The sequence below is a fragment of the Podarcis gaigeae genome (genome assembly GCF_964106915.1).
Source record: "Podarcis gaigeae genome assembly, chromosome: 10".
Classification (NCBI taxonomy): domain Eukaryota; kingdom Metazoa; phylum Chordata; class Lepidosauria; order Squamata; family Lacertidae; genus Podarcis; species Podarcis gaigeae.
In genome coordinates this window covers 2,147,464-2,160,022 of record NC_139686.1, presented here as the reverse complement: position 1 = coordinate 2,160,022, position 12,559 = coordinate 2,147,464, and the positions used below count along the sequence as shown (strand labels likewise).

The 12,559-nt window shown below is 47.4% G+C and overlaps 1 protein-coding gene across 1 annotated transcript; it reads right to left on the bottom strand.

The window, feature by feature from the left end:
• Nucleotides 1-235: 235 nt before the first annotated feature.
• Nucleotides 236-12,554, bottom strand: LOC310826213 (uncharacterized protein). The gene is made up of 5 exons (XM_083700964.1): nucleotides 12,419-12,554; nucleotides 10,439-10,594; nucleotides 7,117-7,218; nucleotides 2,956-3,081; nucleotides 236-603 (listed from the first exon to the last, which is right to left on the bottom strand). Exons 2-5 carry the CDS (start codon nucleotides 10,592-10,594, stop codon nucleotides 460-462), a joined length of 528 nt encoding a protein of 175 aa, XP_083557090.1. The 5' UTR covers nucleotides 12,419-12,554; the 3' UTR covers nucleotides 236-459.
• Between the last annotated feature and the right edge of the window lie 5 nt (nucleotides 12,555-12,559).

Below are 12,559 nucleotides of genomic sequence, written 5' to 3'. Positions count from 1 at the left end.
AAAGACTGAGTTAAGCATTTGAAAAATCTATTGAAACAAGACATTATAAGTTCATTTTAGGTTGGGTAGTTCACAAGTCTCTGTGGCTTTGTTTAATAGTTTGTATTTTTCTCAGAATTGTTCTGTATTGTATTGTTCTGTGTATATTACAATTGTATTGTTGTGTGTATATTCATCGCCAACGTGTTGCATGAGTCGCAATATAAAAGGCAACACAGCTATGAGCTCTGGGCTTTTCAGTTCATTTGAAGCTGGAGTAGATTTTTGACTTTATTTAAGAGCAAGTCTGGACCACAGAGGTGAGATGAACTGCAGATGTGAAAAGAAGCCACCTTCTCTGCTGAGCCGAGCTCAGTTTCCATCCCTTCTTGCACCTGTTGCGTTTTGATTTGTTTATCTAGCAGATAAGGAGACACAATCCCGAAAGAGGACCTTCCAATGGGCCAGGAAGGTCCAGCGTCAGGGGCGAGGCTCTCCTCCCGCCAGCAGGAGGTCCAGGTATGCCCCTGCCAGAAGGTCCTCCTGGCGAACGCCCAGCTCCTTCATCAGCTGCCGGGCCACCTCTTCGCCATCCTGGGGGCTCTGTTGCTCCTGAAGAACCACCTACGGGGATGGAAGAGAACCTAAGAAGAGCTGGCTGGGCCAGGACAAGGGCCCTTCCAGTCCACCATCTTGTTCTCATGGTGGCCACCAGATACCCCAAAGGCAAACCCACAAGCACGGTTTGAGCACAAGAGCAGCTCTGGAATTCAGAAGCATTTACTGCCTCCAGCCATGGAGCCAGAGTCTAGCTCTCCTGGCTTGTAGCCATCACCATCCCTCTCCCCCTCCATGAATTTCTCCAACCCTCTTTTAAAGCCATCCAAGTTACTGGTTCTTGCTTTTGAAAGCTGCAAGCTAGAAAACTAGAATCCTTTCTCCTAGGTATCATGTCAGAGGAAATAAAAAGAACGGTCAGACCAATATTGGGGGGGGGGGGGAAGTATTTGATCCCCTGCTTAATTTGCCCGTTTTTCCTCTGAGAAAGAAATGACCAGTCCATAATTTTAATGGTAGGTTTATTGTAGCTGTGAGAGACAGAATAACAACAGGAAAAACCCCCAAAACCCAGAAGACAAAAGTCAGGGATTGATGTGCATTATAATGAGTGAAATAAGTATTTGATCCCCTATCAACCAGCCTGGTATCTTCACTGTATGTAACGAGCTAAGATTGGAAGCACCCACTGTAAGGGAGAGGTCTTACCTGTAATCCCAGCTCGTTACAGTACCTGTACAAAAGACACCTGTCAACAGAAGCAATCAATCCAGCAGATTCCAAAGTAGCCACCAAGACCAAAGAGCTGTCCAAGGATGTCAGGGACAAGATTGTAGACCTGCACAAGGCTGGGCTGGGCTACAAGATTATTGCCAAGCAGCTTGGTGAGAAGGTGACAGCAGTTGGTACAATAATGCACAAATGGAAGAAACACAAAATAACTGTCAACTTCCCTCGGTCTGGGGCTCCGTGCAAGATCTCATCTCGTGGAGTTGCAATGACCAGGAGAACAGTGATGAAGCAGCCCAGAACTACACGGGGGGGGGGGGGGACTTGTCAATGATCTCAGGGCAGCTGGGACCATAGTCACCATGAAAACAGTTGGTAACACACTACGCCGTGAAGGACTGAGATCTTGCAGAGCCCGCAAGGTCCCCTTGCTCAAGCTGTCTGCAGTTTGCCAATGCACATCTGAATGACCCAGAGGAGAACTAGGTAAAAGGGTTGTGGTCAGCTCTTTGGCATCAACGCAAAATCGAGGTCTTTGGCATCAATGCAACTCGCTGTGTTTGGAGGAGGAGGAATGCTGCCTACAACCCCAAGAACCCCACCCCCACCGTCAAACATGGAGGGGGACATATTATGATTTGGGGGTGTTTTTCTGCTAAGGGGACAGGACACCTTCGCCACATTGAAGGGACGATGGACGGGTCCATGTATCGTCAAATCTTGGGTGAGCACCTCCTTCCCTCTCTCAGCTAGGGCATTGAAAATGGGTCGAGGATGGGTATTCTAGCATGCCAATGACCCAAAACACACGGCCAAGGCAACAAAGGAGTGGCTCAAGAAGCAGCACATTAAGGTCCTGGACTGGCCTAGCCCGTCTCCAGACCTTAATCCCATCAAAAATCTGTGGAGGGAGCTGAGGGTTCAAGTAGCTACACATCAGCCTCAAAATCTTACTGACTTGGAGAGGATCTGCAAAGAGGAGTGGGACAAAATACCTCCTGAGATGTGTGCAAACCTGGTGGCCACCTATAAGAAACATCTGACCTCTGTAATTGCCAACAAGGGTTTTGCCACCATGTACTAAGTCATCTTTTGCAAAGGGATCAAATACTTATTTCACTCATTATAATGCACACCAATCTCTGACTTTTGTCTTCTGGGTTTCTGGGGTTTTTCCTGCTGTTATTCTGTCTCTCACAGCTACAATAAAGCTACCATTAAAATTATGGACTGGTCATTTCTTCGTCAGAGGGCAAAGGGGCAAATTTAGCAGGGGGTCAAATACCTTTCCCCCTCACTCTGCCCAACTCCATAACTAGAACCCAATTTAGCAAGACTGTTTGATTTGGTTTCTTGGCTTCCAGTTTCCTCGCATCCCTTGCCAAAAAAAGCTGGAAGAACTCTGCCTGCACTTCTGTTCAGTCCCCCTGACCTGCCTAGATTTCTTCCACCTCCCCTTGGATCTGCTACCTTGACCAGATTCCTCTCCCCTGGCAGATCCCACTGGGCCTTTATCCTGCTTCGCTCCTTTCTCCAGGCCAAATCCTGCCTTCGGTCTCAACTCCCAAGCCTCTTGTCTGAGCAATGCCTCCCTCCAGGGCCAAATTTCACATCCGCCGGCTGACCTAGCACCTGGGAATTCCGTTGGAAAGATTCCCAAAGGTGCTACGCACCCCCAGCTACCCTCACCTCCAGCTCCATGAAGTCGCCCAGCCCTTCCACGCGGTCCACATGGACACGGGTCTGGCCCACCAGGTAGAGGCGCCGCTCCTTCTTCACCATCCCCTGCACCCCAAGGGCCTGGGACAGCACAGCCTGCAAGGGGAAGACCAAGTGGGGGTCAGGCAGAGGGAGAGCAGCATTCACACATGCACATATCAGGTTCTCCACCAGGTTAAAACCAGCCTGTGCATGCCACATGAAAGAACCTGAGTTCGGACCCTGGTTCAAAGGCTCTCAAGGGAGGAGAGTGGGAAAGGGCTCCCCTTCTCTGCATCTCAGGCCTAGGACAGCAGCTGCCAATCAGAGGTCAGGGGCAGCATTATTCTTCGCTGGGTTCATATCCCGCCTTTCTACTAAGGCGCCCAAAGCAGTTTACAATTATAGTGGTACCTTGGTTCTCAAATGCCGAAAACTCGGAAGTAAGTGTTCAGGTTTTGGAACGCTTATCGGAAGCCAAACGTCCAATGCGGCTGTCGGCTATTGTTTCCGGGGCCCCAGCACCGATCAGAAGCTGTGCCTCTGTTTTCGAACATTTTGGAAGTTGAACCGGCTTCCAGAATGGATTAAGTTTGGTGCTTTTGTTTTTGCTATTTATTTTGCGTTTTTGTTTTTGAGGCTTTTTCGGTTAATTTGTTTTTGTGACTGTGTGGAACCCAGTTCAGTTACTGATTGGTTGATTGATTGTGTGACTCCGGAAACAATGACTATCATCAGTACAGGTAAGAAAAAAAATTAATTTTAATTTTTATCATCTACAATACTGTCTTATTTATTTTATTGTACAGTACATTGATTATTGCTTTCATTTTATGAATCAATGGTCTCATTCGATAGTCAAATTCACGTTAAATTGCTGTTTTAGGGGTTGTTTTTAAAAGTCTGGAATGGATTAATCCGTTTTGCATTACTTTCTATGGGAAAGCACGCCTTGGTTTAGGAACGCTTTGGTTTCGGAACAGACTTCCGGAACGGATTAAAGTTTGAGAACCAAGGGACCACTGTACAGTGGTACCTTGGGTTGAGTACTTAATCCGTTCTGGAGGTCCGTTCTTAACCTGAAACTCTTCTTAACCTGAAGCACCACTTAAGCTAATGCTGCTGCCGTGCCGCTGGAGCACGATTTCTGCTCTCATCCTGAAGCAAAGTTCTTAACCCGAGGTACTATTTCTGGGTTAGCAGAGTCTGTAACCTGAAGTGTATGTAACCTGAAGCATATGTAACCCGAGGTACCACTGTATATAAAACACAATAGACATTTATAAAATTATGCATAGCGTGGAAATGGGATAGAGAAAAGCTGTTCTTCCTCTCTCCTCACACTAGGACTGGTGGACATCCAAGGACCCTGAATGATGGAAGATTCAGGACAGAGAAAAGGAAGTCCTTCTTCATGCAAAGCAGAGCTAAACTACGGAACTCCCTGCCACAGGAGGCAGGGATGGCCACCAACGTGGATGGCTTTAAAAGAGGAATGGACAAATTCACGGAGGAGGAGAGGGCTCTTGATGGCTACCAGGCATTGGTGGTTATGTTCTGCCTCCACGGTTGGAGGTAGCAATGATTCTGGAAACCACAGGACGGGAGAGGGCTCTTGTGCTCAGGCATCTGGTTGCAAGAACAGGACACTGGACTAGTTGGAACATTGGCCTGATCCAGCAGGCTCTTCTTATGCGCGATATGGTGTTTAGTCGTTTAGTCGTGTCCGCCTCTTCGTGACCCCCTGGACCAGAGCACGCTAGGCACTCGTCTTCCACTGCCTCCCGCAGTTTGGTCAAACTCATGCTGGTAGCTTCAAGAACACTATCCACCGTCCAGAATCTGGCCACTGAGCGGGCAGAGTGCAGGGGGGCTCCAGCCCCGCCACCCCCCACTCCTATGGGCAGGTGTCCCAGTAAGGGACCCCTGTCCGTTAGATCCAGTCGTGGCCGACTCTGGGGTTGCGGCGCTCATCTCGCTTTATTGGCCGAGGGAGCTGGGGTACAGCTTCCGGGTCATGTGGCCAGCATGACTAAGCCGCTTCTGGCGAACCAGAGCAGCGCACGGAAACGCCGTTTACCTTCCCGCCAGAGCGGTACCTATTTATCTACTTGCACTTTGACGTGCTTTCGAACTTCCAACCCCACCCTCTTTCCTTGGCCAGGATTTCCTGTATGTGACGCCCACCCACAACCAGGCGGCCCGGGCAGCCAATGCCGTGCACTCCATCATGCTGTACCGACGACGCCTGGATCACGAGGACCTTCCACCCGTGAGTCAGGGCCAGGGAAGGGGGTTGGAGGTTGGGGTGGGGGGGGCTTCCGAAAGAAGGATCTGGGAATTTTTGTTGTTTAGTCGTTTAGTTGTGTCCAACTCTTCGTGACCCCCTGGACCAGAGCACGCCAGGCACTCCTGTCTTCCACTGCCTCCCGCAGTTTGGTCAAACTCATGCTGGTTGCTTTGAGAACACTGTCCCACCATCTCGTCCTCTGTCGTCCCATTCTCCTTGTGCCCTCCATCTTTCCCAACATAAGGGTCTTTTCCAGGGAGTCTTCTCTTCTCATGAGGTGGCCAAAGTCTTGGAGCCTCAGCTTCAGGATCTGTCCTTCCAGTGAGCACTCAGGGCTGATTTCCTGAAGAATGGAGAGGTTTGGTCTTCTTGCAGTCCATGGGACTCTCAAGTTTCCTCCAGCACCATAATTCAAAAGCATCAATTCTTCAGTGATCAGCCTTCTTTATGGTCCAGCTCTCACTTCCATACATCATGGTTTTACAAATTAAAATTTGCATCCAAAATCATGAACAGTAAAAAGATAAACGAACATTCAACCAAATCTGTGGACTTCTCCCCCACCCCTCCCACTGCATATTTCAAGTCACTCCAACTTTTTAATATCCAACGTATTCCTAGTTCTTGTTACAAGTGTTATTCAAATCCTGCTAAAGAGCTCAACTGTTTACAGCAGTCTCCAAGGTAAGTTATATATTTCCTCCATTCTTTATTGAAACTCTGTTCTTCCTGGTTTCTGATTTCAGAAACTAGGCTTTTCTTACACAGGGTCCTGTGCAAAAAGAACAGCCTCTGACTGTCCTCAAGAGGCAGGATGGGAAGAGCACAGCTTCCAAGAGAAGGGGAGACACTCCTGAATGGGGTAACTGTGCCCCTAAAGAACCAGGTGCGCAGCCTGGGAGTCATTTTGGACTCTTCTCATGAGGCGGCCAAAGTATTGGAGCCTCAGCTTCACGATCTGTCCTCCTAGTGAGCACTCAGGGCTGATTTCATTCAGAATGGAGAGGTTTGATCTTCTTGCAGTCCATGGGACTCTCAGGAGTCTCCTGCAGCATCAGAATTCAAAAGCATCCATTCTTCGGTGATCAGCCTTCTTTATGGTCCATGGAGGTGGAAATAAATTCTGTATCCAGGGCAACTGTCTACCAGCTCCATCTGGTACGCAGGCTGAGACCCTATCTGCCCACAGACTGTCTCGCCAGAGTTATCTCCCGCTTGGACTACTGCAATGAGCTCTATGTGGGGCTACCTTTGAAGGTGACCCGGAAACTACAACTAAACCAGAATGCGGCAGTTAGACTGGGGACTGGGAGTGGCCACCGAGACCACATAACACCGGTCCTGAAAGACCTACACTGGCTCACAGGACGTTTCCGATCACAATTCAAAGTGTTGGTGCTGACCTTTAAAGCCCTAAACGGCCTTGGCCCAGTATACCTGAAGGAGTGTCTCCACCCCCATCGTTCTGCCCGGACACTGAGGTCCAGCACCGAGGGCCTTCTGGCGGTTCCCTCCCTGCGAGAAGTGAGGTTACAGGGAACCAGGCAAAGGGCCTTCTCGGTGGTGGTGCCAACCCTGTGGAACGCCCTCCCACCAGATGTCAAAGAGAAGAAGAACTACCAGACTTTTAGAAGACATCTGAAGGCAGCCCTGTTTAGGGAAGCTTTTAATGTTTAATAGGTTATTGTATTTTAATATTCTGTTGGAAGCCGCCCAGAGTGGCTGGGGAAACCCAGCCAGATGGGGGGGATATAAATAATAAATTATTATGAGGGAGTTCCCATCCAGGTGGACTGCTGGGCAGCATCCAGGAGCCCTTAGAAAGCACAGCGAGAAACAGCTCCCACCCCAGAAGGAATTACCGTAAGCCCGGTGGGATCATCCGTGGGTGAGATGGCATAATGCGAGAGCTTGGGGCCTTCGGCGTCAGGGCGGTTGTAGAAGACCAGCTGCCCACGGCCGTCCTGGGAAGAGAAGATTTGGCGTCAGCCCACGGGAGATGAAACAGCCGCCTCCCCGAGAGGAAAGGAAGTTCATGGTATGGCCATTTTTATTCATCAGGATGTGAAGCAGGACCCTCTTTCCACCCTCCACCCTCCACAAATGGATTCCCTTCCCCTCCTGGGCGGTGTATGAATAATAAAATTATTATTATTATAATCTCATTTTTGCAAATGTGGCTTTTCTTTTCTTTTTATTTATAATTTTCAATTTTATACACTTCAATGAATTTACAATCATTTTAACATTTCTTCCTTCCCCCTCTTTCTGCAGTTCCTTAAATTTTTTTTATATTTTCTGCATATTCCAAATTAACTTATTCATTTATTCATCTACTTTAAATATATATTCGTATAAAACTGCAGGTTATTGCAATAATCCTGCCTATGTTCTTATCTGTTTACAGTGTGTTTGTAAATATTCAACAAACCATTTCCATTCTTTTATAAACAGTTTATTATCTTGATTTCCTATTCTTCCGGTAAGTTTCGCCATTTTTGCATATTCCCTAGGTTTTTGTATCCATTCTTTTGCTTCTTTCCACTTTTGGGCGAGTGACATTCTTGCTGCTGGTACGTAGGCTGAGAACCTATCTGCCTGCAGACTGTCTCGCCAGAGTGGTACATGCTCTGGTTATCTCCCGCTTGGACTACTGCAATGCGCTCTACGTGGGGCTACCTTTGAAGGTGACCCGGAAACTACAACTAATCCAGAATGCGGCAGCTAGACTGGTGACTGGGAGCGGCTGCCGAGACCATATAACACCGGTCTTGAAAGACCTACATTGGCTCCCAGTACGTTTCCGAGCACAATTCAAAGTGTTGGTGCTGACCTTTAAAGCCCTAAATGGCCTCAGTCCAGTATATCTGAAGGAGCGTCTCCTCCCCCATCGTTCTGCCCGGTCACTGAGGTCCAGTTCCGAGGGCCTTCTGGCGTTCCCTCACTGCGAGAGGCCAAGTTACAGGGAACCAGGCAGAGGGCCTTCTCGGTAGTGGTGCCCGCCCTGTGGAATGCCCTCCCATCAGATGTCAAAGCGATAAACAACTACCTGACATTCAGAAGACATCTGAAGGCAGCCCTGTTCAGGGAAGTTTTTAATATGTGACATTTTAGTGTATTTTTCATCTCTGTTGGAAGCCGCCCAGAGTGGCTGGGGAAACCCAGCCAGATGGGCGGGGTACAAATAATAAATAATCATTATTATTATTATTATTATTATTATTATTATTATTATATACATAAATAAATTTCTATACCTTTTAGGTAGTTCTGTCTTTATAATTCCCAAAAGAAAAGCTTCTGGTGTTTTTCTACAAAGTTTATTTTAAATATCCTTTTCAATTCATTATGCATCATTTCCCAGTAAGCTTTAACCTTACTACAAGACCACCCCATATGATAAAAAGAACCTTCTTTCTCTTAGCAATGTGGCTTTTCAATCACCACTACCTAAAAGGGACAGAGACTTTTCAGCTCACCACCAGTAAAAATGGGTACTGGCCTCTCCCTCACAAGATCTTTCAGAAGAAAAATCATACGAGTCCACAAAGCACTCTGGAAACTGAAAGGATCCTTGAAAAGGGATTTAAAGTACTACTAGAGATGGTTATCAGGCTCTTGACTTCGACCGTTCTGAGCTAAGAGAACTCCAGAATGGCCTCACCCTTGGACTGACGATAGATTTCCTGTCTAATAATTTATCCACCCACCTGCAGAGTTTGAGCTTTGGTCTCCTGGAGACTGACAGCTCGCTTGTGAGGTCAGTCTAATAAAGCAGGGGAAATCGGGCAGCAGTTGGAAGTTCAAGGCCAGGGCTGGGGACCCGTCTTCAGCTCAAGGGCCACGTGTCAATGGTGGGTGGAGCCAGAGGCAAAAGTGGGTGGGGCAATAAAAATAGATGTTTACCTGTGTGCAGTAAGGTAAAGTTAAAGGTAAAGGGACCCCTGACCCTTAGATCCAGTCACTCCAGTCACAGACGACTCTGGGGTTGCGGCGCACATCTCGCTTTATTGGCCAAGGGAGCCAGCATACAGGTCATGTGGCCAGCAGGACTAATCCGCTTCTGGCGAACCAGAGCAGTGCACAGAAATGCTGTTTACCTTCCCGCCGGAGCGGTACCTATTTATCTACTTGCACTTTAACGTGCTTTTGAACTGCTAGGTTGGCAGGAACAGGGACCGAGCAACGGGAGCTCACCCCGTCGCAGGGATTCGAACCACCGACTTCTGTGGTTTAACTGACAGCGCCACCCGCGTCAATGGTGGGTGGAGCCAGAGGCGAAAGTGGGTGGGGCAATAAAAAGAGATGTTTACCTGTGTGCAATAGGCACAGGTAAAACAACCCTCTCTATTGTCTGACCCAGTGGTTCTCAAAGGGAGTGGTGTGCCATATCGGTGTGGCAGGGAGAGTCAAGGATAATCAAAGAAACATTCAAATATTTCGATGTAGTATAGCATAGTTTCATTTTAGATAGATAGATAGATAGATAGATAGATAGATACAGTGGTACCTCGGGTTAAGTACTTGATTTGTTCTGGAGGTCTGTTCTTAACCTGAAACTATTCTTAACCTGAAGCACCACTTTAGCTAATGGGGCCTTCCACTGCCGCCACACAATTTCTGTTCTCATCCTGCAGCTAAGTTCTCAACCTGAGGTACTATTTCTGGGTTAGCGGAGTCTGTAACCTGAAACGTATGTAACCCAAGGTACCACTGTGTATAGAGCATTGGCCATAGAAAAGAGAAATTCTTCTTTGTGTAGATGAAGAGAGTTTATTTGTCTCAAATTAGACCTAATATAAATGAGATTATCCGGCAAAAAAGCAAGCTCACTCACACCTCTCATTGAGTACGTATGCATATTTAAGGTACATACGTAAGAGGCTCGTTTATAATTATATTTTGGGAATCAGTCATGTTCTTATGTAGTTGCATTGTTTTATACCCCTGGATGCCCCATGATTATATTCTAAAGAAGTTGTGTTCTGCGTTATAAATCAAGCACTGCTAGGACTTGTATCTTTTTGTTTTCCCATGTATTTCTTATCAATTTAAAAAATTGGTGTGGCGCGAGCTAATTTTTATTCTGAGAACCACTGCTCCGACTAGAGAAAGAAGCAGATTATCAGAGTTCAGAGACGCCCTCCATCTAAGCACGGAAATTCCCCCATCTGTGTCACTCACCCTGGAGTCCCGAAGTTTCAGTCGCCCGTTGGGGGCAGGAAAAAAGGTGTCTGTCTGAAGAATGACACAGCCTGGGGATCCGCTCAGCCGCTCAGCGTTCCTTAGTAGTTCTGCCCGGTCCCGAACTCGCGCCTTGATCTCCACGTTTGCTGGCATCTGGAAGAAAACAGCGACGTTCAAAAGAGGCAAATAAGATTATCCAGTGCAGGTGCTTTCAAGCTCCTGGGAAACTCTTTGCAAATCCTTGCACACCAAGGTGTCCCCACTACCCAAACCACAGGTCTGCCATGGAACCAGCATTGCAGAGAATTCTCTCATTGTATGCAGGGAGCTGGTCAGTTTCTCTGTTGCCCCAAGGCAGGTGGGTTTGGCAAATTCCCCCTCTGGCTACCAACCTTAGAAACCTTAGGGGGAAGAATTTGTATATAAAAAAAGACTTGAATACTGCTATATTATAAAAGAAAAATATATCAAAGCTGTTTACAGCAATAAAACCATAAAACCATAACATAAAGCCATCAGGAAGTTAAAAACAGACACCCATGGAACAGAAATGTGAGGTAGGACTTTATGGATAAACGTGACCCATTCCAGACACATTTTAACACCCCATCACCAGCATTGCTCTGCTTCTGTTTGTCTAAATTTAAGAACCTAAAAAGATGCTGCTGGATTGGGCCAAAGGGGGCCCATCTAGTCCAGCATCTGGCTCTCACAGTGGCTGATCAGATGCCTGTGGGAAAACCGGAAGCAGGATCTGAGTGCAAGAGCAATTCTCCCCTCCTGCAGCTTCCAGAAACTAGGACTCAGGAGCATGGCTGCCTCAGAGCATAGGGCCTGAATAGCCCTCTCCTCCTCCATGAATTTGTCTAATCCTCTTTGAAAGCAATCGGAATTGGTAGTTGTCACTGGCTCCTGTGGCAGGGAGTTCCAGAGTCCAAACTATGCACTATGTTGTGAAAGACTTTCCTTTGCGACCCCGCCTGATAGCCTGCTCCCTAAAATATCCCTTGTTTGCTAATTTCTATATAGAGGGTGCCTACATTCTGCTATTTATAAAAATTAGTAGTTTGCATGGTTTTCCCAGTAGTGATGTATGGAAGTGAGAGCTGGACCATAAAGAAGGCTGATTGAAGAATGGATGCTTTTGAATTCTGGTGCTGGAGGAGACTCTTGAGAGTCCCATGGATGGCAAGAAGATCAAACCTCTCCATTCGGAAGGAAATCAGCCCTGAGTGCTCACTGGAAGGACAGATTGTGAAACTGAGGCTCCAGTACTTTGGCCACCTCATGAGAAGAGAAGACTCTCTGGAAAAGACCCTGATGTTGGGAAAGATGGAGGGCACAAGGAGAAGGGGACGACAGAGGAGGAGATGGTGGGACAGTCTTCTCGAAGCTACCAGCATGAGTTTGACCAAACTGCGGGAGGCAGTGGAAGACAGGAGTGCCTAGCGTGCTCTGGTCCAGGGGGTCACAAAGAGGCAAACACAACTAAACAACAGCAACAAAGTAGTTTGCATTATATATTTACAGCAATTATTATTTCATGTCATAGCAAGTTTCTAGAGACTAGATTACGAGTCTTTGTAAATTGTGTTTCCAAAGGAACTTTTGTTATTGCCAAATGCCCATGTGTATGCATTATTAAGTTTGTTATGAATAAAAAATCATGTTAAGTTAACTATTCATTATTCACTTCTTCTTAATTGTATTTCAGTTCAACAATTACTTTGCTAAAATACATCTTTTGTGATGTTCAAATGGCTTGAGATACCTATTAGGCCCATCAATGACCATAGAGAATATATTCAACACAAAAAACAGCGCCAATTTCTTGTGGGCAAAGGACAGCTGGACATAGGAAGGGACCCATTACCTTCAGGAGCTGAGGGCCTCATCCAACCTCAATCCGGCCCTGCCCCCCCCACCTCACCCCATGCTCTATATCTCAAGCACTGGGGTTGCAGAAGCTGAACCCACCGTCAGTCCCAGAAGCTTGGCCGGAGCCCCCAAGCCCGACCCCGACCCGCCTGCGCGTTCCCACAAGCACTCGAACACGTGTATCCCGCGCCTAGGCTTCCCTTCTCCCTGACCGCTGTGATTGGCCCCCCGCGCCAGAGG